General features: G+C 43.2%; 1 protein-coding gene across 1 annotated transcript in view; it reads left to right on the top strand.

Moving 5' to 3' along the window:
* SLC25A1 (solute carrier family 25 member 1) overlaps positions 1-27,616 on the top strand; it is a 71,545-nt gene that overhangs the window by 27,669 nt on the left and 16,260 nt on the right. Inside the window, exons 2-5 of the mRNA XM_060249091.1 lie at positions 5,370-5,477; positions 12,047-12,146; positions 13,555-13,693; positions 15,445-15,529. Coding sequence (XP_060105074.1) covers positions 5,370-5,477; positions 12,047-12,146; positions 13,555-13,693; positions 15,445-15,529 — 432 coding nt within the window. The remainder of the gene's footprint in view (positions 1-5,369; positions 5,478-12,046; positions 12,147-13,554; positions 13,694-15,444; positions 15,530-27,616) is intronic.

The following is a 27,616-nucleotide window of genomic DNA, read 5'->3' as shown; positions in this document are numbered from 1 at the left end:
TGATATCTTACTTTTGGTATCCTCTACTTGTACCTTCTGATGTGGCCTTGAGTCGGTCACAAATTCTTGCAGAACTGTTCCTCTCAAAAGCAGTTTCTGTCAGAGCTCTCCCAGCTCCACATACCTCACAGGGTGTGGTGGGGAGGGGAGGGGAAAGAAGATTGTAAGCTGCTCTGAGATTTCTTTGGGAAGTGTAGGGTGGGGTATAAATCCAATCTCTTCTTCTTCTGGATGTGTTAATGCAGGAGTCCCCAATCTTTTTTTAGCTGTGGGGCACCTTTAGAATTCCGGCACAGTGTAGTGGGCACAACCACAAAACAGTTGCTGCAGAAGGTGGCAGTAGCCACAATATGTCTGCCACAGCGTACCTTCAATCACTCAGTGAAAATACCTGTGCTGTGGTGGCAGCTGCTGGCAAAAGCCCTGCTTGGCCACACCTACTTTTTAAAAACACTTGGCAGGCGCCAGGAAAGGTGTTGGTGGGGGTTATGGTGGCCATGGGCACCACATTGGGGACCCCTGTGTTAAGGAATTTAACAAAGTCTGGGAAGCTGTAAAAAGCACATTATTTGTATGTATGAAAGTACAGATATGTGTGTTTTTGGTCACGCTGGGTTCTTGTGCAGGTTTCCAGTGCAATTATAAGTTGTAAACCAGAAGGTACCCAGTACTTAATGCATCCAAAACAACCTTTTTTGCCTTATGGCAGGGATGTGGGTTGTTGGATGATGTGTGTGTGTGTGTGCGTATGTGTGTTGTTTTTTTCCTCTTTGTCAGGCAGTTGCTGCTGTAAACGAAATACTTGAAATACTTTTCCGCTTGCCTTGCAACCCCCACAAATTGCTTCTGAAAGGCAATTTCTATTATCTTCCTGGCTCCCTGTAGGTTTTCTTCCTTTACAAATGAGTAGATTTTTTTCTTCTGAAATGTTGCTTTATGCGTTTACATTTTCAGCAAGTGCATACACATGTTTGAAAGATAAACATGCCTAAAGTAAAATATGTATGTGTGTTAAAGGCCTATAAAAATGTCTCTACCTACATCGTACATTTTCCTTGGCTTCTCCACAGGTCCTAGTGATCAGCTCTGGACTGCAGATTCTGAGCTTGGAACTCAATTCCCAGATGTATGGGACCCCATACAGTTTCCTGAGCCAAAATGGCTTGGAGAGTGCTATTTGCCCCATTGTGGAAATTATGTATACTCGTGGACTGTGCATAAGTTTCCTTACCAGGACAAATAATGCTCTTGGGTCACTTAAGGTCAAGAAAAAGATAAGTGGGGGAGAAGCTTAAGCCCCACTCTCGATGCAGTGCCAATCCAAATCGGCCACTCTGTGCCTTGGAACTGAGTTCCAAGCATGGTTTAGACAAAAGAAAAAGTCTTGCGGGGGGGAAAAGACCTTTCCCTGTGTTGTCTCTATCAGGGCTTTTTTTGTAGCAGGAACTCCTTTGCCACACACCCCTGATGTGGCCAATCCTCCTGGAGCTTACAATAGACCCTGTACTAAGAGCCCTGTAAGCTCCAGGAAGATTAGCTACATCAGGGGTGTGTGGCCTAATATGCAAAGGAGTTCCTGCTACAAAAAAAGCCCCTGCCCCACCAGTTGGAGTTCCTTGGAGAGCTTTGTTGGCCTGTTGATAATACTGAACAAGTGAAGCCACCTTGCAGTGGATTGGCCTGTTGGTCCATCAAGATTGGTATTGTGTACTCAGGCTGGTAGTAACTCTCCAGGATCTGAAGCTGAGGTTTTCACGTCAACTACCGCATAATCCTTTTAAATGGAAATGCCAGATATTGAACCAGAGACAACCTGCATGCCAAGCAGATAGATGCTCAACCACTGAGCCACTGGCCTCTCTGTGTAAATCAGGGAGTTCTTATGCCACTGGTCAGGGTGGTAGCTGTGTTTGGGTGTCAAAAGAATTCAGATATTGAGGACTGTGCTAACTTGTACACCATCTGCCCTGGGCCAGAGCTGAACTCACTTGCTTGGCAGCTCTGCATTTTCTTCTGTGAGTGGATCTCGATGTCTTGGCTGAGCCAACTGTCTTGGTTCCAGTGTGCTTAATGCAAACTTTATGGATCTGCACAGTTTCAAATTCAGAAGGGGTATAAATCAGGTAAGAATGCTTCATACATCTTTGGGTAATCAGCATTCTGATGCCATTCTATGCTGCCTTGATCTGCCACTCTGGAGAAGATTCAGTCCAGACATCTATTCTTAGAAGAGTGGATACCCTTCACCTTTCTCCCTGAGGCCTCTGATTGTACCATACTTAACATTCTGGAAATTTCCACTCTAAGAATGTAGTGTGCAAGGGGACACAGCTGAGTGGCAGAAGACATGCTTGGCATTCAGAACGTCCCTGGTTCGATCTCTGTTTCTGGCATGTTCCGTTGAAGTACTGTAAGCAGCAAGTGATGTGTATCTCTGCCTGAAACCTCAGAAATCCTTCTGCCTATCCGAGTAGACACTACTGAAGTAAATGAACCTGTGATCTGACTCTTCATATGCTTGGCGGGAGAATTGTTCTTCTGGAGAATACCAAAATCCTGACATCTTGTTTTGAACAATAGCTAACTTTAGTTCCTTTTACCGGTGCTCTCAAACACACGAATCTGCCTTATACTGAATCAGACCACCAGTCCATCACAGTCAGTGTTGTCTACTCAGACCAGCAGTGGCTCTCCAGGGTCTCAGGCAGAGGCCTTTCACATTATCAGGTTCCAGATCTTTTACCTGGAGATGCTGGGGATTGAACCCTGCACCTTCTGCATGCCAACCAGGTGCTCTGCTATTGAGCCATGGCCCCTTCCCTTCAACCAGGGCATGAAAGTGGTCTTCTGCTGTTGATCATGGTTACACCCTACACTTTTCCCTGCTGTCCCCGTTTGAAGGTGAGATGGCTGGAAGAAACCTCAAAGGGCAAAGCTACAAATAATCCTTCCTACTCATTATTTTTTTTTTTTTGCCTTGTTACTCCCCTTATATCCAAATTGGGCTTTCCCACACTTTCTTCTAGTGTTGTTTGCTTCTTCCTCCTAATTCAGACCACCAACAATCAACTAAATGGTAAAAATTAACCCCCACCCCCGGACTCCATGCTGCTTTCTGAACAGGTATTTTGGGTTCAGTAACCTTCTACAAAAGGTAGGAGCTGAGCTATACCTGGTGGAAATGGCAGTAGCAAAGGGAAGTTTTGTTTTACCGTTCTGGATACTTGACTGTCTTTATTAGTCCTTGTGTTCTGCTCTCTTGCTCTCTCTTCTCTAGTGTCTCATCATTTCTGCCTTTTATCCCTTTTATTAACTTGTGGAGCAACAATCCATGCTGTCCAGACTATGTTGATTAATTTTGCCCCTCATTTATTCTCCCCTCACTCACCATGTCCCAAGGAGAATGCTTCAAAGTTGCATCTGCCCACTTACATTGCTGTCCCCTTTCCTGACCCTTGCAGAGTCTTCCAGGTAACTTTTCCAGGCTATGCACATCCTTCTTGTGGCCCATTTGAAGGTCCTTGCATTGCCTGTTTCTTTGCAGCCCTCAAAGATGCTATTTCTGTCTCATGGTTTTTGAAGTCAGTCTGCAAGAGGTAGATTTTTGGGGGTCGGGAGGTTGAGAGTTAATTCACAGACTGGATGGTATAGAAAGCAGCCAGCTTGGAGCTGATCATGCCAGAAAGAAAAGGCTAGAACAAAACTGCTGGCAAGAGGGTTTCCTCCCCAATGACTGTGGGGGGAGATGAGGACAGAGGTGACTGTGTCTGGAATGTAGATGATTCTGGAACTTAGTTACTTGATGGATTTGTGCATCAGCCCTGAAAAGTAAATGCAGAATATAAAAAAGGGACGGTGGCTCAGTGGTAGAGCATCTGCTTGGGAAGCAGAAGGTCCCAGGTTCAATCCCTGGCATCTCCAAAAAAGGGTCCAGGCAAATAGGTGTGAAAAACCTCAGCCTGAGACCCTGGAGAGCCGCTGCCAGTCTGAGAAGACAATACTGACTTTGATGGACCAAGGGTCTGATTCAGTATAAGGCAGCTTCATATGTTCATATGTTCATATGTTCAGAATCCTCCTTTATCCTTGACTGACTGGTCGGAAACAGAGGAACAAGTTGCTTTCTCCTCCTGCACGGCCATGATGGAAATGATGCATGTGCAGATACAGGTTCATCACCTCAATGGGAACACGTTTAATGGGGGTGGGGGGCTGAATCCTGTAATTAGACACTGTTTCATACAAAATAGCTACCTGTATGTAGAAAAAAAGTATGGGATGAAGGATCATAGTATAGATGCTGTTTTTCCGTAATGATTGCTGGGGCTTGTAAGTTGGTGATAGTGTTCACTTGAGATCTCTCTGGGCCACATAGAATAAACGTCAGATGTTTGAGAGCTGCAAGACAGGGCTGGCTTGGCTTGGAGAAGTGTTTAAAAAGAGAGAAATGCCTTCTCCAAGCCAGCCGATGGGGCTGAGGGGGCTTTGAGAGCCACACAATATGTGTGAAAGAACCACATGTGGCTCCCAAGCCACAGTTTGGCCACCCCTTTGATAGATGATGTCCTTGATTTGGGTTGCAGCTTTCCAAAAGAGGAGCCATGGCTAGTTTTGTCATACAGTACGCTTTGTAGTTATTACTTTTTTTGACACTGCGTCCATAGGAGTTGAGAAGACAAGAGCCACTGGAAAAGACAATAGTGGTAGGAGAAGCTGAAGGCAGCAGAGGAAGAGGAAGGCCCTGCATGAGATGGATGGACTCAATCAAGGATGCCACAGTCCTCAGTGTGCTTAACATTAGGACGTTTTGGAGGACATTAATTCACAGGGTCAACATGGGTCAGAGGTGACACACCATAGAAGTAACATGCTGATTACTCTTAGGGTCATGATACATAACAAGCTGCAGTGAATTGTTCACCTAGGAACAGCTTGCCAACACAGATGTGTAGCAGTTATTGCAGTTTTTATTTAAGAATTTTTGGGTTTTTTTGTTTTTAATGGGGGTGAAAAGATTAGGATATTCCTTTCTGAAGGAATGTGTCTAGAAAGCAAGATCTTTTCTGGGATAATTGAATGGTAGATTTTTTGTAGACTGTCAATTCTGTGTTTTTCAGCAAAGAAAGCTGTTTATGTGATATTTCGGTTTCCTCCATGTATGTAGTAGAGCCAGGAGAAAATCTTCAGATTGTCTGGTAGTCAAAAGTTCTAGCTCTTTAGCGTTATCGAGGTTCACTGCAAGGAATTGAGCTTGAATTGCACCTTATTTTTGCACCCCATTTCATGGTATCAGTATGTTTCATGTGTGTAATTTTGCTATGTGATAATAAATAAATAAATAAAGTCTCCTTTCTTTCTTGCATTCTTAGGTGGCATTGCTGGTGGCATTGAGATCTGCATTACATTCCCTACAGAGTATGTGAAAACTCAACTCCAGTTGGATGAGAAAGCTAATCCGCCACGCTACAAAGGCATTGGTAAGTGTTTGGCCTGGCTGTGGAATCAGACTGAAAATCCACTGATCTCTGCATTGTCCGAATGGCTGTGGGAATTGAGGTGGTGTGGTGCCATGGCTGGACTATGATGAAGGAGACGGAGGTTTTGCTCTCCACTCAGCCATGAAGCATTACTGCCTTGGGCCAGTCGCTGCCTTCTCTGCCTAACCTCCATCACATGATCATTGTGAGGTAGGTTAGGCACAGCCAGCATGGCGTAGTTGTTTAGAATGGCTGACTCTCATCTGGAGAACCCGACTTGCTTCCCCACTCCTCCACATGCAGCTGCTGGGTGACCTTGGGTCAGTCACAATTCTCAGAGCTATTCTCTCAAGAGCTGTTCTGTCAGAGCTCTCTCAGCACCACCTACCTCACAGGGTGTCTGTTGTGGGAAGAGGAAGGGAAGGAGACTGTAAGCTGTCTCTCTAGATTAGAGAGTAGAGAAAAGAGAGTATAAAAATCTACTCTTCCTCATTGTGACCATAGGATATGTGAACGTACAAAACTCTCTGATACCGAATCAAACCACCACTCCAACTAGCCAGTACTGGCCACTGACTGTCAGCCCCTGTCAAGACAAAGGCTTCCCAGACATTATTATTATTTATTCAATTTATGAGTCTCCCCCCCTCCCTTCTCTGTAAAGACAGGGCTCTGGGTGACATACATCAATGATAAAACAGTAGATAAAATCATATAACAGTTTAAATATATAGTTAAACGTATAGTTATCCAAGATGGTACCTAATAACTCTTATTCCCATACTGGTGTCTGATTGTTTTTTTAGAGGAGATGTTAGGGATTGAACCATGGAGCCTTCAGCATGCAAAGCAGAGGCTCTCTCATTGAGCTGTGACTCCTCCTCTTTTTGGACACCAGATCAAATCCTACTTACTGAATCTTCTCAAAAGAAATGCTTATTAAGTTGTCATATTTCCTGTTAAGAAATGCTGCCTCTTTCGCACAGCAGAAAGAAACAAAGTCCCACTCAGATGCCTTCCCAGACCACCCTACTCTTTATCATTAACCTTTTGTGTTGTATTCTTGGTCCGTTAAGTTCCCTCTTGAATAGCTGTCCCATAATGCACCTGGGTATCTGCATACGCCATGGGATAGTGGGAAGGAAAAGAAGTTTCCTGCTCTGGAGACAAATTGATGAGTCATAGTCTAGAGCGTTACTTAGCTGAATTGCTGAAGAGTATGGCAGAATTCCAGCTTGGCTGGAGGAGACAGGATTGTAACCTTCTGCTGATGTACACGCTGTGCCTCAGTGTCTTGTACCGGAGGAGTGATCTCTTCCTGTAAGGCTGCCCCAAATCAGTTGATGTGAAAGTAGCCAGTGATGTGAGAGAGACAGCAAGGGAAATGTGTGGAAAGATCAGTCAGGATGGGCGGTTTCAATACAACTGTGCCAAGGCCATGCTTGAAGAAAGGAGTTCTATGAGATGGAAGCTGGTGCTGTTCTCATGGTACACTCACTCATATATGTATGTCATTATGGAGCAATTGGAATTAACATGCGCGAAAGGTAGAGTGGTTGAGTGTAGCCTACTTTTGTTTCCTGAGGATCTCTGTTTGGTTTGGCAAGAGAATGATTAAAGGAACACTTTCCCTATGAAGAAAGGCTAAAACACTTGGGGCTCTTTAGCTTGGAGAAACGTCAACTGCGTGGTGACATGATAGAGGTTTACAAGATTATGCATAGGATAGAGAAGGTAGAGAAAGAAGTACTTTTCTCCCTTTCTCACAATACAAGAACTCATGGGTATTCAATAAAATTGCTGAGCAGTCGGGTTAGAACTGATAAAAGGGAGTACTTCTTCACCCAAAAGGCGATTAACATGTGGAATTCACTGCCACAGGAGGAGGTGGCGGCTAAAAGCATATGGCTACAAGCTTCAAGAGGGGAATGGATGAGCATATGGAGCAGAGGTCTGTCCATCAGTGGCTATTAGCCACAGCTTATCGTTGGAACTCTCTTTCTGGGGCAGTGATGCTCTGTATTCTCTTGTGCTTGTGGGGAGCACAGTGGAACGGCTTCTAGCCCCACTGGTGGGCCTCTTGATGGCACTTGGGGTTTTTGGCCACTTTGTGACACAGAGTGTTGGACTGCATGACCCATTGGCCTGATCCAACGTGGCTTCTCTTATGTCCTTATGAGAAACACTTGGCCACCTCCTCTTTTGTAACCTCAAGGGAATCTCTGCTGGATTATAGACAACCATTTACCTCTTGCTGCCTTCTTAGAAATTTACATCAGCTTTTCTGCTGCCCTCCAACTAGGTCTGTAAAGGTCCACAGCTGCATTTTGCTCCACCCTTGCTATCCTAAATCTGCTTTACTGCAGAGTCAAATGGATAACTGCATCCTCAAACAGTTACAGATATTCCATGGCAAGTTTAATGTAGGGGTGGTTGTTTTTGTGGACCTGTAACTAACTTTATTTTGAGAGAATTTCAGTCTCCAAAGGGGAACCCCATGAGTCATCCAATTTGCTGGGCTTAAATTGGTGGATCTTAACCAACAACCCAACATAAGGTGGAGATGCATCAAGAAGACCACCATTCTTCTGTTCATTATGGTAGCATAGACTGTACCACTTCTGATTGTCAGTGTGGAAGTGCATTTCCTATAGTTTCCATTGTCTGGGGAAGCAACCTAGCTAGACTAGAACTGTCCTCTTTTTCGGTACCAGATTTTTTACTTAGAAGGAATCTTGCTGGTATCAAAATTACATTCTTATTCCCCCCTTAGAAGTACTTAGAAGTGGTTCAATCTTTTTTTTTTTGTCATCAAGTAGAGTTTTGAAGGCGAGACATTCAGAAGTGGTTTGCCCTTGCCTGCCTCTGCTTACCCCATGCCCAAAGTTCTGGGGGCGGGGGGGGGGGTTAGGTGGTGGCCTGGCATCCCTAATTATGATGCAATAAAGACCAGAATAATATATGCAATGAACAATGCAATCAAACTGGATTGCACAATTAAAGAACAGTGAAATGAAAGCAGCATAATACATCCCATGAACTGGCTTTTGTAATTAGATGAGGCCACAGTATGACTCAGCACTGTGAAAACCTCTTTTCCCCTCCAGCTCTTTAGGCTAGGTACAGCTATATAGGGCTAGAGAGAGAGTGTGTGTACTGATGGGAAAATTGTTCACCTGTGGAGTTGGAGAAGGGAGGAGGGGCAGCTTAGCAGGGTGTGATACTTTACAGCAGAAGTGGCCAAACTTGCTTAACATAACAGCCACATAGAATAAATGTCTGAGAGCCACAAGACATGAACATCAGATGTTTGAGAGGAGGCAGGCAGGCAAATAGATGGGAGGAGTGAGGGAAAGGTGGAAAGAAAGCAACTTTGAATGCCTTCTCCAAGCCTACAGACAGGGGAGTGGGGACTTCAAGAGCCACACAATATGTAACGTGTGAAAGAGCCAGAGGTGGCTCCCGAGCCACAGTTTGGCCGCCCATGCTAAAGAGAAACTCACTGAAGCTGCCATTCCTCTGCAGTTGTATTTTCCAGGGTCACTCTAGGCGTCATGTGGAAGTTTCTGAAGGCCTTGTGACATTATTAAGGTGCTTGCTTAAAACATGCATCTGTGTTGATTCTAGTGAAGCACTGATAGCTTCAGTTACCTTTGTTTCTTAGTGTTGGAAGGAAAAGCTGTTGGCCTCTCAGGGTGAAATCTCTGCCAACTTTGAAAAGGAGCTGGAAAAGCTAAATGTCCTTTTTTTGTAGAACTGGGTAGGGAAAAAAGGGAGTAAGAGGATCTGTGCGGCCTTACAGGAGTTGCCAGCTCAGAAGTTTTGACTTGCTTTTGACCCCACTGATTAATGGGGAGGGGGGAGGAATTGAATTCTCAACAAAAGGTTTCATTGACTGGCTGGGCTGATTATAATCTTGCAGCCCAAGGAAAGTCTATGTGAGATTTTTGAGGGGGCCCAGTGTTGTCAAGGCTGCACATTATTCAACTTCTTGAATAACTTGATTTAAATAAATAGGTTTCTCGATGCTGTGATCATGGAGATATGCCTGACAGTTTACAGGCAATGTCAGCTGAAGCTTCAAGTCAGTAAGACAGCAAAATAAGCTTTCTAGTGTTTGGGGGTGCCCAACTTTATGACTATCAAGGCTGGCATAAATTATGCAAAACGGGCAGTATGCAAATCTGTATTGTCTGCACAGGTCACAGAAGTCCTCTTGGCATAGATTGCTTGCATGCAGAATCTGTATGAAATGTAAAAACAGAGTCCAGGAAATAGGATAATAGTATTGATGGTTATCGGCCAGCAAAGCTCTTGTTTTTGAGTCTGGCTTTGTTGTATGTTGTTGCCATTGTGAGAAGCAGGACAGAACTGGAAAAGATACAGAGGAGAGTCACAATGGTGATAAATCTCTGTAGAAAACCAGTTGTCTGAGGAAAGGCTGATGGAACAGGCTATATTTAGACGAGAGAAAAGAATATTGGTGGGTGGGGGATATGTTGACAGTATAAATGGTTTTTGAAATGACAGATGGATAAGTTATTTGGCCTGTACATTGATAAGAAGCAGGGGGTGTTGAGCCAGAGGAAGCTGAATTTTTAGGCTAAATTTAGGGAAAGCTTTTTAAATATGAGAGATCTTGTGCAACAGATAAACTGTTAACAGATTTTTCTAGAAATTTCTTCCTCAAGAAAATGTTCACCAGGGCTTTAACTGAAGGGATGCTTTGTGGTCAAGGTGTATTCATTTACTCTGATTAAATACTACTTTCCTTATAAAACTGGTTTACTGTGAAAAAAATTAAAATTCAGTATATTTTTACTGCAGTGTATTTTTACTTTAAAAAACAAGCAAAAAACTGTTATGAGTTTAGGTTTCTTTAGGGATTCCCACAAAATTGTGTTCCTTCAGAGACTGAGAGATGCCTTAGCTGGCAACATCCATGACTAGAAGGAGTTATTATTTTTTTAAACAATTTTTTTTATTTAGTAACATATGGTAACAATATCTATTTCTTGCATCGTTAATAACCTTTTTATCTATCCCATATATGACTAGAAGGAGTTATGAGGGAAGAAGTTCCCTCAGGTAGGCCTGACCCAGGTTGCTTCCATTATTTGGATGACAGTGGCTTGGAATTCTACTTCACCATGTTTTAAATGATAATGTCTGCCTGGGGAACGACAGGTATTACACACAGTGCTCATAAGGAGATGTGACAGTCACGGAACACTTGAAAGCTATCTTTTCTCTTCACAAAAGAGTAGACAACATTTTTATTGTATTCTGATTTAAAACAGGCACAGCCTCCAAGGGTGAAGGCAGTGAAATTGTGTATGTGTCAACAGTTCACAGATGAAAACGGGCATTCTTGTGTGACCCTAGGTTTCATATCATTGGACCAATTCATTTGGATGTTGCCAAAGGGTCCTTGCTTTATGTAGCATCTCACTGAGAAGATAGTGTGTGTTCTTGATGGAGAGACACTAGAAAAAAAGGTAATCCTTCTTAAAAAAGGTTATCCCAAATATGCCTTGGCAGCTACAGTGTGTGATGAATTGGGCTACGTACTGCATCATACTCCAGTGTTTGTGTACGTATATTTACATGCACATGCCCCAAAGAGAGAATGAAATGTCATTCACTGTGACATTTAATTTCCAGAAATTCTGGGGGGGGGGGGGGGATCTGTTCTGGACCATGATGAATGACCACTCCAGCAAGCTCTAAAAGTATTAACGAAGACCTTCCAGTGGCAAAAATAAAGCAGTTATTTATTTATTTACCGCATTTATATCCCACCCTCCCCTAATGGTCTCAGGGCGGCGATTTACTTTATGTATACTCAGCCTTTCTCCTCAGTGGTGATTTAAAGCAGATAATATCATTCCTGTCCTCCATTTTATGCTCACAGCCACTCTGTAAGGTAGGTTAGGCTGAGAGGTATGTGACTGCCCGAAGGTCATCCAACAAACTTCCGTGACAGAGTAGGCATTTGAACCTGGTTCTCTGTAACCACCTAACCACACTAGCTAGGTCCCAGGAAATAGGAACTTTCCCAGGTAAATGGGATCATTTGGTACTTCTGCAGATGCATTCAGCTTAAGAACCCCTGATACAGCATATTGCAAGAACTGAGCTTTTGGCCCACTGGATCCTTTCTAATCTCTCTAGAGCCAGTTTGGTGTAGTGGTTAAGTGTGCGGACTCTTATCTGGGAGAACCGGGTTTGATTCCCCACTCCTCCACTTGCACCTGCTGGAATGGCCTTGGGTCAGCCATAGCTCTGGCAGAGGTTGTCCTTGAAAGGGCAGCTGCTGTGAGAGGCCGCTCCAGCCCCACCCACCTCACAGGGTGTCTGTTGTGGGGGAGAAAGGTAAAGGAGATTGTGAGCCGCTCTGAGACTCTTCGGAGTGGAAGGCGGGATATAAATCCAATATCTTCTTCTTCTTCTCTAGTAATATATGGTACATTGTTTATATTGGAACAGCTTGAGGTCTTTTTGATCAAGTAATAGCAGTTCCCTCTCCTTCCCCCCCACAACCCCACCTTTGCTATTTTCTCCTTCAGCGGACTGTGTGACGCAGACTGTCAAAGGCCATGGCATCAAAGGACTTTACCGAGGTCTCAGTTCATTGGTCTATGGCTCCATACCGAAGGCCGCCGTGAGGTAATAGCTGTTCGCTGTAACTTTCGGTCTCCTATAAGGGAAAAAATAGGAGACTGCTTTGATTATGAAGCTTCTCTGTTTTGTATCGTGCTCTATGGTTGTTGAGGTTTTTTTTTTTAAGTAACATAAAATTATAACCAAATGAATGGATTGCTTTTTGTGTTTATGTCTCGCCACTCGCTCCAGCGTGAGGTGATTGGCATCAGGTGGCTTTTCCCAACCGTATATTGACCATGCAGCTTAATGAAGAAAATTATCTTAAAATGAACTGTGTTAATCTGGAGTTTTAGTGATTCTGGGGCCTTAAGAAAAGTCCAGGGTGGGATCTCAAAAATCACTGCCGTCAGCCACCTGGTCCACTCCAGGATTAAGCAGGGTTAATGTACATGTGCGCTGTCTGGCATTACCCACACCCTGAGGGGGTGGATGTGCTAGTGGATGGTGACTAGCTGCTTTTTCCCCCTCCTTCTGTGTGAGGGTAGAGCCATGGGTGGTCAGGACCTACTAAGTCTAGATTCAGGTGCCCAGCATGCCCCATGGCTAAGATTGCCCCTGGTGTTCATAATTAATTCTGTGGGCAGTGATCCTCTGCTTTCACTTCTGTCATCTGCGGATGGAAGAGATCACTACACTGCCATCACTGAGTGACTTCAGGCAAGTCATACTTCTAAACTATCTCACATGAACATGCTTGAAGCTGCCCTATACTGAATCATCAAAGTCTACTCACATTGGCAGCAGCTCTCCAGGGTCCCAGGCTGCTGAGGTCTTTCACATCACTTCCTACCTGGTCCTTTTAACTGGAGATGCTGCTGGGGAATGAACCTGGGTTTTTTTGCATGCAGAGCAGATGCTCTACTACTAAGCCACCGCTTCTCTCTCTCATTAGTTGTTGTGAGGACAAAAATGAGAAAGAGAAAACATGTTTGCTAAGCTCCTTGTAGCAAGGGTAGGATAAAAATGTGATAAAACATGAGCGGGTCAGGGAACAGCCTAGGAATTCTTCCTTTCCAAGCCCTCCCACTCACTGCCCTGCTTTCTCCCCTCCTTATGTTCTACGTTGATTAATCCATAACTTTCTCTTGCAATCAGAAATGCAAACTAGAACACCTCCTTCCCCTGTAAACTTGTGTCATGAAAAGTCGGTGGGTGGGTGGGGGGAATCCTTTCCCCTTTTCTATGCACTGCAGATGGTGACTGGGAATGTGACAGTTTTGTGTTGTTTTATTTAAGGGTGTTTTGTTGACATTTTTTTGTTTCTTCGTTTTCTGGTATTAACGTTTTCACTGTCTCAGAAGCCTGGTTATCTTTAGCAGCGTACATACGTGAAAAGCAAATTAACATGACACTTGTCATATTTGGGAGAATACTATTTGTTTCATTAAGTCTGCTCTTCTTCCTCTGTTAGGTTTGGCATGTTTGAATTCCTCAGTAATCAAATGAGAGATTCACAAGGGAAGCTGGATAGCACACGTGGCCTCCTTGCCGGCCTGGGGGCTGGTGTGGCTGAAGCAGTGGTGGTCGTGTGCCCCATGGAAACCGTCAAGGTAAAAAAGAGTGTAATTTTCTGGCTCTTAGTTTCAGAATTCAAAAAATAAAGGTTCTGATTCAAAGCACATATAATAGGCACCTATGATCAGATCTGACATGTAATTTAACAGGAAGGAAGTAAATAGCAAAGGGTTACATGGTAATAGGAGAAGGGGCTTAAATCCCACTCCCCCAATATACAACCTGTTCTCTGACTGAAACTGCTGTTCCTTCTGGATGGGGTATAGGGGGGAGGAGGCTTCTGCTGAGATGTCCCCTTTAAATGAGGTGCTTGACAAAACCTGAGATGTGCTGCTTTTTGTGTATTATTGTCACTGGGTGTGTCTAAAGGTAGTGTAGGACTGGAGGCTTGGAAGAACTGCTTTGCCTGCTCAGACCAGTGTCAAGTCCCCAACAGTTCAGTAATCAACACCAGGCCATTCAGGGAATAGACTTTATTGATGTACTGGCAGATCTGGAGCAAGATGGTTCTTGTGAAAACTGGCTTTGGCGGGCAAATGGCCTCATACCTGATGCTTAAACTCGGGTCGTTTTGTAGAAAAAAGCTGGTGGAGTTCATCCAGGGATTGTTATGCAGCTGCACCTACTATTCAATGGACAAGGCGGGAAGAAGGAGGTGGAACTGTCAGAAAGGTTCAGGAGCTGTGCTCCTGTGAGCTCCCACGGAATCTGAGGCCTGCTTAAACTGTTATACATTCAAACCCAAGGTGCAAAGCAAGCTGTCCCTCCCCTCATAGTTCATTCTCAGGCCCCTTGCAGGTGCACACATAATCAGGCAGAGATGGCCTCGGCCATCCCTGAGATCAGGCAGAAGGAATGCTTCCTTGGTTACACAGAGATAGAGCTGGCTAACTGAGAAGTGAAAGTAACCTCCTGGCTAAAATGGCAAGAGGAGCCCCGTGGTGCAGAGTGGTAAAAGCTGCAGTACTGCAGTCCAAACTCTGCTCACGACCTCAGTTCAACCTGGCGGAAGCAGGTAGCTGACTCAAGGTTGACTCAGCCTTCCGTCCTTCCAAGGTCAGTAAAATGAGTACCCAGCTTGCTGGGGGGAAAGTGTAGATGACTGGGGAAGGTAATGGCAAACCACCCCGTAAAAAGTCTGCTGTGAAAACGTCGTGATGCGATGCCACCCCAGAGTCGGAAACGACTGGTACTTGCACAAGGGACTACCTTTACCTTTTTAAAATGGTAAGAGGCACTCTTGACAACCAGCATTAGAGAGCTCACAACCAGGATGTGATGGGAAGAGCCTTTCCTGACTGTCCCCCCAGATAGCAGAGTGGATCTAGTCATCCTCCAGGTAGTCTTCCTCCAGCAGAGGAGCTGCTTAAGATGGAAGAAGGCTTCATACTTGAGCCAAAAGTTAAGGTGAGATAGAAATATTTAAATAAACAACTCAACTTTGTTCCATGGACTGGTAGGATAGGGGTAGGATCCATCCCATTACTCTCTTTCTGAACATAAATTCAATTTATAATTATTGTTGCTAGTAGCCATTGAAGGACCTATCTTTCAGGAATGATCTAGCATATATTGTTAGCCTTTTGTGGTACAGTATTATCCACTGTGGCGTGCAGTAGTTTCCTCAGGACTCTAGCAGAGAAGCGTCTTTCCCATCACCTATTAAATGGAAATAGCAGGGACTGAACCTGGACCTTTCTTCATACTCTGCCACTAGACTCAGCCCAAGGTAGAGGCAGTGTGGTATTTTGATGGCTGTGAATAATGAAAAGAGTTCTCTTTGCAGGTGAAATTTATCCACGACCAGTGCTCACCAAAGCCAAAGTATCGAGGTTTCTTCCATGGAGTGAGAGAGATAGTTCGGGAACAAGGTGAGGCCTGGTGATTGCTAGGCTTGGTGCAACACTGCCCCTAGTGACTGCCTCATTTAAAGTAGAATAGATTGTTCTGCTTTTGTAATAATTCACGAAACAAAATGAGACTGTCCTTTTACCAACTCACAAGGAGGCAAAGCATCTAGAGCCATAGTAGCCTCTTCAAATCCCTGAAATTTTACTCTCCTGAAGCTTCTGTGTGGTCTTCATTTGGGTCTTGGATGGTGTGGGGGATTGCTATCCTTGGGTTGCCTCAGATCTGTTGTGGCTCTCTTCTCTCCATATGTATTTATTATACTTATATTTTAAAAATGCCTGTGCCATCTGTCAACCCAGTTCAGGCTCCCCAGCACAGCACATGACTTTATCACATTTAACCAAACATATGGGAGCTTCTGAAATAAATCAACGTGGAGGTTAGCACAACAGTTCAGGATGTGAGTGGCTAACCACTTGGGTGTATGACACCCTTTTATTTCTGTACAGAACCAAGGCTCACAGCACAATAGTATCCCAAAAACAAAATGCTGTGAATAAAGCTCCCCGTAATGATACTTTGAGTATGACCAAAATTCATTAAAATGGCATACATTTCATTATATAAATTGTGAAACACCTGAATCATTATACAAAATGTGAAACATCTGAATCTCTGCTTGTAACATCTGCACAAGTAACATTTTGAACAATGCGAAATCCCATACATACGCTTGGTACTGTAAACACTAGTAGACATAAAGCCACTTATTTTTTAGTCCTACTTTTCCCCGGAGACTTCAGGAGGATTATACAGTGTTAATTGATGCAATTAGTAGGATGAGACTTCGAAGAACATAAGAGAAGCCATGTTGGATCAGGCCAATGGCTCATCCAGTCCAACACTCTGTGTCACATAGTGGCCAAAAAAAAGGAGGTTCATAAGTGGGGCTAGAAGCCCTTCCACTTTGTCCCCCCCCCCCAAGCACCAAGAATATAGAGCATCACTGCCCCAGATAGTTCCAATAATATGCTGTGGCTAATAGCCACTGATGGACCTCTGCTCCCTATTTTTATCCAAACCCCTCTTGTAGCCGCCACCACGTCCTGTGGCAGTGAATTCCACGTTAATCACCCTTTGGGTAAAGAAGTACTTTCTTTTATCTTTTCTTTTTTTTTTTTTCCAAGTTAAACATTTTTATTGAGGTATAAAAGTAGCTTACAATCCATAACACAAGAAGTTTACCGTGAAAATTAACAGAGATAACGTCGTAAGCTTAATAGACAAAATACAGAGCAAAAACAACAACATTTAAAAAACAAAATAAACAAAATACAAACAGAAGGTAATAATAATTATAGTTGTTATAACACAGTATTTAAAAATAAAATAAGATCAGGAAAAGGAAAAAGGAAGATATAATACCCTTTAAGTAACTTGAAATTAACTTGTTAAAAAACAAATTTTATAACAACAGGAAATCCTTATACATTTTATTTTTAGAATAAGAGTTAACATAAAATGGATCGGTGTCAAGCTTTTCCAGAATGGGAAGCCAAATTGCCAGATATTTAGCGTAGGCTTGGTATGGATCTTTGTGGTCTATGGCTGCCTGAATTTTATCCATTACAATGTGTTCCCAGACCTTAAGTAGCCAGTTGTCAAGTGTCAAATTCGATGTGTTTTTCCAGGACTGCGCGATCGTGGTTTTAGCCGCTGTCAGGAGTTTAACTATCAAGGATTTTTTAGAAGGTGAGAGACGGGTATCAGACCAATGATTAAGAAGTATCCTTGATGGGTCATCTGGGATCAGGACCCCAACTAGGGAGGAGAGATGGGCACAAATTGAGGTCCAGAATGATCTGATTTTAGGGCAGTCCCACCAACAGTGAAAATAAGAGGCTTTGAGCCCACAGTTTCTCCAGCAGTCTGAAGAGCCTAACTGGGTCATATGGGAGAACTGGTTAGGAGTAAGGTACCAACGTGCAATCAATTTAAAGTTTTGTTGAGAGATATTTATAATAGTAGATTGTAGGGCATCACTAGCCCATATAGAATCCCATTGGTCGGGGGAAAGGGTGATGCCACAGTCTTTATGCCATTGAGTGGTGTAAGAGGGTAAGGTTGCTTCAAGTTTGGACAATAGGATTCGATACAGCCGTGAAATGAGACTTTTAGGCGTTCTCTCTTCGTGAAAATGAAGAACCAGATATTCGTAGTCAGATGAAGGGCGAGAAAATGAAGAAATCACATTAGGGTCCTGAAGAAAGTGCCTGATTTGAAAGTATTCAAACCAAGGTGCTGGCTTGGTCAAAACTTGGTCTAGGTCATTTTTAGGTAGAAGTTGTTTAGAAGATGAAAGAAGATTAAAGAAAAAAACTTTTGAGGAGTCTCTCCAGACCTTGAAAGAGAAGGGTAGTTGAGCAGGGAGGAAATATTTTTGTCCTACAAAGGATGAGATGGTAGAGAGACCTGGAGCTAGAAAATAACGCTCCGAATCCCATACTGACAAGAGCGCCCTGAGGAATGGGTTCATAAATTGCCACGGTGGGCGTTCATTTTTCTTAAGCCATAGTAGTTCGTAGTATTTCAGTGGGGTAAAGTGAGCTTCCTCTATGGGCGTCCACGGCGGTGGGGGATGTTGGTACAGTATTTTGGTCATCTGGGATAAAATAGTAGCTTTATAATACTTTGCAATGTCGGGAACTGCTAGGCCACCTTTTTGTCTTGATCGACATAAAGTTGAAACTTTGATTCTAGGCTTTTTATATTTCCAGATAAAGGAGGTCAGTATTTGTTGCCAGGATTTTAAGATAGGCTGAGAGATCTCAATAGGAAGAGCCCGAAAGAGATATAAAAACTTGGGGAAAATGAAAGATTTAATTATATGGATTCTTTCCATCCAGGATAATTGCAACTTATCCCATTGCTTTAGCGTGGTAGTAATCTCAGAAGCCGTGGCCGTGTAGTTAGTTTTTAATAGGCCAGCTATGTTTAAGGGAATTTTCAGCCCCAAATAGGACCAATAACCAGAGACCCAATGGAAGGGGTAGTTTGCAATTATGTCTTTTTTAGAAGTATCGGAGATTTTAATTGGGTAGAGAATTGATTTCGAGTGGTTAACTGTAAGACCTGAAAGTTTACTGTAATCAGACAGGAGAGAGGAAACAGCTTTAATAGACTGTAGTGGATTTGTAATATATAAGACTATATCATCGGCAAATAAACTTATTTTGAAAGTAGAATTTTGGACAGTGATACCAGACAACTCTGAAGAAAGCCGTATCAAATTTGCAAAGGGCTCTATGACCATGGCGAATAACAGTGGTGATAGGGGGCACCCCTGACGAGTTCCTCTTTCTAGGATAAGTGAAGGGGACTGTTGGCCATTAATTTGTATAAACGCCGATGGACAGGAATACAAAGAATCTATAACCGTTCTGAACCTAGGTCCGAAACCCATATGATATAAGACTTTTTTAAGGAAGAGAGGTTCTACACTATCAAAGGCCTTCTCTATATCTAAAGCAAGAATGCAAGAGTCGTATGGCTGAAAAGTGCAATATTGAATTAAGTTAATTGTTTGTCTAGTATTGTCTGTGATATCGCGATTCGGAATAAAGCCTGATTGGTTGGTGTGAATATAGAGCCCTATGATTGTGTTCAATCTAGCAGTCAAAATGGAAGTAAATATTTTATAATCGTTATTTAGTAAAGAAATGGGGCGGTAAGATTTAACATTTAATGGGTCTTTGTCTTTTTTGGGAATCATAACTATTTTCGCCTGGGACCAGGAGGGAGGCATACAGCCGGAGTCCAGAATGAAATTGCAAACAGTGGTAAGGTGAGGTACCAGGGAAAGATTGAATTTTTTGTAAAATTCTGAAGGTAGTCCATCTCTACCTGGGGTTTTATTGATTTTAGAGGCCTTAATGGCGTCAACAACTTCAAGAGAAGAAATCGGAGAATCTAGAAAGGCTTGGTGTTCGTGGGAGAGTTGGGTAAGGATCTTCTGGTTTTGAAAAAAGTGGTCTATTAGGTGAGAAGGAGGATTGGACGAGGTGTATAGCTGTTGAAAAAACTGATGGAAAGTGTCCAAGATTTTTTTGTTTGATGAATGTATTTTGCCAGAGTTGTCTCTAAGACATTTAATCTGTCTCTCACCTAACTCTTTCCTGAGTTTCCATGAGAGTAGTTTCAACGAACGGGGGTGGTTATACCAGTATTTTTGTTTCACGAATAGTAGATTTTTTCGAATATTGGATGTTTCCAATAAGTCTAGTTTCTGTCTTTCGAGAACAAGTTTTTGGTAAACTTTATTAGAGCAGGTTTGCTTGTGTTTTTGTTCCAAGTGTTTAATATTGTCTAAAATGAGTTGTTTCAGTTCTAATTTTCTTTTTTTGTAGGCCGAATGCAGGGAAATACACTTGCCTCGCAGAACAGCTTTCATTGCGTCCCACACAATTTCTTTAGAAACCCCACAATCCAGATTGTTTTTAAAATAGAGATTGATCTCTTGCTCTAATTGTGTACAAAATTCTTGGTTCAGAAGGAGTGATTTATTTAATGTCCAATTGAATAAAGGCCTGTCCTGAGAACCAACGTGCAGTGTGCACTCCAACCAAGCGTGGTCGGAAAGTGTCCTAAGGCCAATATTGGAGTGAGAAACTTGGTTCAATAAGGAGGGAGAAATAAGAAAATAATCAATCCTTGTAAAGGTATTGTGTAGTGCCGAAAAGTAGTTATGCAATCTCCAAACGTCACATAGGTTAAAATTATGAAGGACAGATTGCATAGGTGCTGGGAGAGAAGTCGGGGGAGAGTGTGGCTTAAATGATCTGTCCCACTTGGGGTCTATGATTTGGTTAAAGTCCCCCCCTATAATGACTGCCCCTTCTTGGAAAAGGGCAAGTTTAGAAAGCGTATCTTTTATAAAGGTAATTTGTGAGGAATTGGGAGCATATAGAGAAACCAAAGTGAAAGGAGAGTCATTGAGTGTACCTTTTATAAAGATATAACGTCCTTGGGGATCGACTTCTTGAGCTGACAAAACGAATCGGGTATTTTTTGAAAGTAGGATGGCGACTCCGCGTGATTTAGAAGAACCGGGAGCTACATACTGTGTATGGAACCATTTAGATCGAAGTATGGTGGAGCTTGCCGACCTAATGTGAGTTTCTTGTAGAAAAAGAAGATCAGGTTGTAATTTGGTCAAAGCAGAAGAAAGCCGCTTGGCTTTAATAATGTTGTTGAGACCTCTACAGTTAAGAGAAATTAGCTTTAAGTCAGACATAATTTAGGTACATTAAAGTAAAAAAAAACATTGTTAAAATCCATATAACGCCTGCAGAACCCGGACTGGGGCTCAGTATAACAATGATGAAAAAAAAAAATAGAATAAACAGGTGACAATGACCAGATTTCCCTTGTTCTCAAAACACAGAATAAACAAAGAGAGAACATTGGGGTGGGAGTACCAGGACTGGTGACCTGGCTGCCAAAGTCTAGGTTCACAACAACAACCATATTTGTCTGAACCAAATTGAACAAACACAAAACGCTTTTCAGTGTAAATGTAAAAATTTCCAAAAACCTAAACACCGCTAAAGGGATCCACTGAGTTCGAGGGTCATGGCCAGAATATACCAGGACATACCAGTGCTGGTCAAAAGGCACCGTCTGAAGAGGGCCATAAATAAACACCAGTAAAAGGTACCTTTTCCCTTTGAAAAAACAAATCAACAATATTAACAACATAAATCTTACCAAACTGTTCATTGTTTCCTACCAGGAAACAATGCAACTTTACTCAGTATATAAGAAATATACAATCTAATATGAAGGGAGCAAAAGGAAGGAACATCCCGGCTGTTCCCTTAACAATGTGACATAATAAGAGGAAAGAAAAACCCCGCTCCCTTAAACCAGAACAAGATGGCATGGGCAGTGCAAATACGACTGTTCAGTAGCAGGAGATGGAAGTAACAGGAGGTGAACTGAACGTCCATGAAGAAGTCAGCGTCGTCTTCTTGGCTTGAAAGAAAATGGTGGGTTAGTTGAACGAGATGAAGTAGCCCCACCTGAGTCAGGAGATGAAGGAGAGTCAATGTTTAGTTGTTTAAGGAGATCACAGCCGGAGGTGAAGTCAGAAGCTGTTAGCCGAAGGCCCTGGTGAACAACCAGTATCTGGATAGGAGAAGCCCAGCGAAAGCGTATTTTGTGTTCAAATAGTGAATTTAGAATCGGCTTCATTTCTTTCCTATGCTGCAGGGTTTCTGGTGAAAGATCAGCTAGAACCAAGATCTTTTTTCCCTTGTAGAGTAGACCCTCTTCAGATCGGGCTCTCTGTAAAATCAGGGTTCTGGTCCTGGAGTCTGGAACCGTGGCAAGTATGTCTCTTGAAAAGTCTTTTGACTTGGGCTGTAATGCCCCCAGACGGTAGGCAGAATCAATAAGAGGGGCGACTCCATCTTGGAGGTGGAGGGCTGAAGCAAGCCACGAGGCTAAGAAGGTTTTTACCTCCTGATTCTCTTCCGCCTGTTCTGGCAGGCATCTAAATTTCAGGTTGGCAGCCCTTAATCTGTTATCCAGGTAAAGCACCTTCTCATGGAGCCATAAGTCTGAGCTTTGCAGGGCTTGTACAGCCTCGTGGGCCACCGTAGCCATTTCCAGCGCTGAGTCTGCAGTTTGAGTGACTGCTGAAAGCGTTTCATTAATTTTTTTTAGTTCTAATTGCAAGGGGGTAATAGCTTTGCTGATCTTCTCCCCCATTGTGACCCCTATTGAGACCTCCAAGCGTGAAATCGCCTCTTGAAATGTTTGGGTCGTTAATAGAGAGCCCTCTTCCTGAGCAGGGCCGGGGGAAGGGCTGGACGCCATTTCAGAGAGAGGTAAGGGCCCGGGGCTCGTTGGAAGAAAGTTTAATACCTGCTGCGTCGGTGTGGCTTTCGCAGGAGTTTTCTTGGCTGCCTTGGTGTTCCCTGCAGTTTGTTTGCCCATGCCAGGTGAAAGAAATGGTTGGGAACGGGAGCGGGAGAAGCAGGAAGGGACTGTGAGCCGGGAGCCACCTCTTCAAGCGTCCGCCATCTTCCGCGTCCTTCTGTATATTTTTTCTTATCTTTTCTAACCCGACTGCTCAGCAATTTCATTGAATGCCCACGAGTTCTTGTATTGGGAGAAAAGTACTTCTTTCTCTGCTTTCTCCATCCCATACATAATCTTGTAAACCTCTATCATGTCACCCCGGTGGACTTGTGAAAGAGCTAAAATGTTTTGGCAGATGATTCAGCAAGAGATTTCTAAGATTTTGGGATATGAATTTAACAAAGTTGCAGAGACTTTTCTGTTGGGATTACAAATGGAAAAATTTTCAAAAGAAGATAGAACTTTAATCTGGTACTTGCTCTCAGCTGCTAGGACATTGTATGTGCAGTTGTGGAAGCAAGAAAAAATACCAGAGAAATGGGATTGGATTGTAAAAGTTATGACATGGAGTGAAATGGATAAGTTAACAAGAACTTTAAGAGACTATGATTTAGAAGTATTTAAGATGGAGTGGAAGAAGTTCAGAAGATATGTAGAAAAAGAATGGAAAATAAAAGGACATTGGACAATTTTTGATAATGATTAAGTATAAGTAGGAGGAGGATATGAATTTTGGTTCTTATTAATTAGGGGTACCTTTTATAATGATGTTTTGAATATAGTACACCAGCGGGGGTCAAGTAATGGGGGGAGGGGTAGGTAGAAAGTTATATATGGGATAGAGGAAAAAAAGTAGTTATTAATGAAATAAGAAATTGAATATATTGCCATATGTAACTAATAAAATCTTGTAAACCTCTATCATGTCACCCCGCAGTCGATGTTTCTCCAAGCTAAAGAGCCCCCAGCGTTTTAACTTTTCTTCATAGGGAAAGTGTTCCAAACCTTTAATCTTTCTAGTTGCCCTTTTCTGGACTTTTTCCAATGCTATAATATCCTTTTTGAGGTGTGGTGACCAGAATTGTACACAGTATTCCAAATGAGACCACACCATCGATTTATACAGGGGCATTATGATACTGGTGATTTGTTCTCAATTCCCTTCCTAAAAATTCCCAGCATGGCGTTGGCTTTTTTATTGCAATTGCACACTGTCTTGACATTTTCAGTGAGTTATCTACCATGACCCCAAGATCTCTCTCTTGGTCAGTCTCTGCCAGTTCACACCCCATCAACTTGTATTTGTAGCTGGGATTTTTGGCCCCAATGAGCATTACTTTGCACTTGTCCACATTGAACCTCATCTGTCACGTTGATGCCCACTCACCCAGCCTCAACAGATCCCTTTGGAGTGCCTCACAATCCTCTCTGGTTCTTACCACCCTAAACAATTTAATGTCATCTGCAAACTTAGCCACTTCACTGCTTACTTTCAACTCCAAATCATTAAGGAACAAGTTAAAGAGCATGAGTCCCAGTACTGAGCCCTGTGGCACCCCACTGCTTACCATCTTCCACTGCGAAAATTGCCCATTTATACTCACTCTCTGTTTCCTATTAATTAGCCAGTTTTTGATCCACAAGAGTACTTGTCCTTTTACTCCATGATTCTCGAGCTTACTAAGGAGCCTTTGATGAGGAACTTTATCAAAAGCTTCCTGGAAGTCAAGGTAAACAACATCTATTGGGTTCCCTTTGTCCACGTTTGTTCACCCCCTCAAAGAACTGTAACAGGTTAGTGAGGTAAGATCTTCCCTTACAGAACCCATGCTGAGTCTTTCTTAATAACTTGTGTTCATCAATGTGCCTACTCATTCTGTCCTTGATAATGGTTTCTCCCAACTTTCCCGGTATTGAAGTCAGACTTACTGGCCTGTAATTTCCAGATCTCCTGTGGAACCCTTTTTTAAAATGGGGGTGACATTTGCTACCTTCCAGTCCTCAGGAACAGAGGCAAATTTCAGTGAAAGATTACATATTTTTGTGAGGAGATCCACAAGTCCGCCTTTGAGTTTTTTCAGAACTCTTGAGTGTATGCCATCCAGACCTGGTGACTTGTTCGTTTTTAATTCATCTATCAGTTGTAGGACCTCCTCTCTTGTCACCTCAATCTGACTCAGGTCTTTCAACACTCCTCCCAAAATTAGTGGTTCTGGAGTGGGCAAACACTTCTCATCTTCCACAGTGAAGACGGAGGCAAAAATGCATTCAGCTTCTCAGCCATTTCCCTATCCTCCTTCAGTAATCCTTTTTTAATCCACTCACCCACTGCCTCCCTGACTGGTTTCCTGCTTCTAATATATTTGAAGAAATTTTTATTGTTGGCTTTATGTTTTTTGCAATATGCTCCTCATGGTCCCTTTTTGCCTGCCTGATCACAGTCTTGCATTTGATTTGCCACAGCCTGTGTTCCCTTTTATTAATCTCACTTGGATTAGCTTTCCACCACTTAAAGGAATCTTTATCTTTTACAGCTTCCATACCTTTGTTTGTTAACCATACAGGCCTTTTCTTATACCTGTTTGTACCTTTCCTAACCTGTGGTATATATTTTATCTGAGCTTCTACTGCATTTACCTTTCCTTTCAATTTCCTCTTCACATGCCTCCTCATCTCAGCGAATTTACCCCTTTTAAAGTTAAAAGTGGTTGTGCTGGTCTTTTGGGGCAACTCCCTATTTATACAAATGGTGAAGTCAATAATGTTATGGTCACTGCTCCCAAGCGGTGCAATCACCTTTACATCTCTCACCAGGTCTTGGGGATTACTTAGGACCATATCCAGGATTGCCCAACCCCTGGTAGGTTCCGTAACCATCTGCTGCATAGCACAGTCATTGAGAACGTCTAGAAACTCAATCTCTTTCTCTCGACCAGAACACATATTGACCCAATCAATCTGCAGGTAGTTAAAATCACCTATTATGACACAGTTTTTATGTTTAGCCACTATCTTTAATCCTGCCATCATATTATAATCGTCCTCTATCTTTTGATTTGGTAGGCGATAACAAACTCCCATAGTTAAATTTTCTTTTGGACGCTCTATTTCAACCCAAAGCATTTCTAGAAGGGAATTTAATTCTCTGACCTCAGTCTTACTGGACTGTATACCCTCTCTGACATGCAGAGCCACCCCACCTCCAACCCTTCTCTCCCTATCCTTCTGATATAACTTATATCCAGGAATCACTGTGTCCCACTGATACTCCTCATTCCACCAAGTTTCTGAAATTCCCCCATACAATGTCTATGTATTCCCCCAACACTAAACATTCCAACTCCCCAATTTTACTTCGAACACTTCTAGCATTTGTATACAAACATCTATAATTTCCCAGGCAAGTTAGGCCCACAACCTTCCTCCTGCTGCCTCGAGACATTGGCAGACCGTCCATACTGTTTGTCACCATCTCAGTGGACAACTCTGATCCATTACCTGGTAGAAAAGTAACAGCTAACCCTTCATCTCTTTGAGATGAGTCCTCCTGAACCAGAGACATTTCATCTCCTGTCGGCTTTTCCCCAAGATTTAGTTTAAAAACTGCTCTGCCACCTTTTTGATTTTAAGCGCCAGCAGCCTGGTTCCTTCTGGGGACAAGTGGAGACCATCTCTTTTGTACAGCTCCTGCTTGTTCCAGAAAGCATCCCAGTGCCTAACAAACTTAAACCCTTCCTGCCTACACCATCGACTCATCCACACATTGAGACTTCTAATTTGTGCCTGTCTTTCCAGCCCTGCACGTGGAACAGGTAGCACTTCTGAGAAGGCTGCCTTGGAGGTCCTGGCCTTAAGTTTCCTGCCTAGCAACCTAAATTTTTCCTCCAGGACCTCATGACTGCATTTCCCCACATCATTGGTGCCAACATGCACCACGATCACTACCTTCGCACCAGGCAGGCAAGTCACCATACGGTCAGTATGCGGTTTTGTCACCCAGCTGTCTACTTGCCTAAGAATCGAATCAGCAACTATCAAGAACTCCCCTCTCCCTGCCCAGGAATGGTTCCTTGGCGCGAAAGGATACCCACTCACCAACTGAAGAAGAGGTCCCTTCCGAGGGCGCATTCCCCTTATCCTCAGCATGGTGCCCTGTTCCCTCTCGACCCTCATGCTCCCTGGCAGCAACGGGGCTGCCATGTTCAGAGTGGGGTTCATCTAACAAGTCCTCAAGTGTCTTCGCTGAGTGCCTAACTGACTGCCTCTGCTTCCCCAGATCTGCCACCTTGGCCTCAAGGGTACTAATTCGTTCCCAGAGGACCAGGAGCTCCTTGCATTGAGCATACACCCAAGACTTCTGTCCTACGGACAGACAGTCATACATGTGACACTCAGTACAAAACACTGGAAAGCCCCCCCCCCCCCCCCCGCTGGCATTCTACCTTCATGATAGCTTTTTAAAATATACAGTCCCCCTATGAATCCTGTTGTGTTTATGTGGCTCTCCTTCTGGAGGGTCTACTTACCTTATTGGGAACACAGGGAAATAGGGTCTACTCACCTTATTGGGAACACAAGGAAAATAGGGATCTGGGTTCCTGGTCCTTACAGAGTCCCCAGGCCAAGAGCCCTTTAGCTCATGCCTCTGGCAAGGTGCAGCTTAATAATGCAAAGAGGGTGGGGCCTCAGTCTGCCCCAGGAACACAGCCACTCCCAGTCAATCAGCAACAATCACCTACAGCCCCCTCAAAACAAACAAACAGCAGTTCCCCAGCAACCACACACAAACTCAGAAATTCTTAGCAAGCACACAATCACACAACTCTAGACTTCTCTGCAATTTCCCCAGCTGTTTACAGCACTGCTTATCCACTCTCTCTGAGCTCTCTGAAATTCTGATAAGCAATGTAACAGGAATGGGGTTGCAGAAATGTAAAACAAAGCCCAAGCAAGATGTAGAAGAATTTGGACCCATTTCCTGGGACTGCACATTTTTGTTTATGATTCAGCCAGAGAGAGGCAAAGCTGACTTTCTGTTGCACACAAGAGAACAGGTTAGAATCCCAGCTACAAATACAAGTTGATGGGGTGTGAACTGGCAGAGACTGACCAAGAGAGAGATCTTGGGGTAGTGGTAGATAACTCACTGAAAATGTCAAGACAGTGTGCGTTTGCAATAAAAA

This window comes from Heteronotia binoei, chromosome 11 (genome assembly GCF_032191835.1).
Source record: "Heteronotia binoei isolate CCM8104 ecotype False Entrance Well chromosome 11, APGP_CSIRO_Hbin_v1, whole genome shotgun sequence".
In the NCBI taxonomy this organism is placed as follows: Eukaryota; Metazoa; Chordata; class Lepidosauria; order Squamata; family Gekkonidae; genus Heteronotia; species Heteronotia binoei.
The sequence above is the reverse complement of the archived record's forward strand: the minus strand, read 5'-3'. Positions and strand labels throughout refer to the sequence as shown.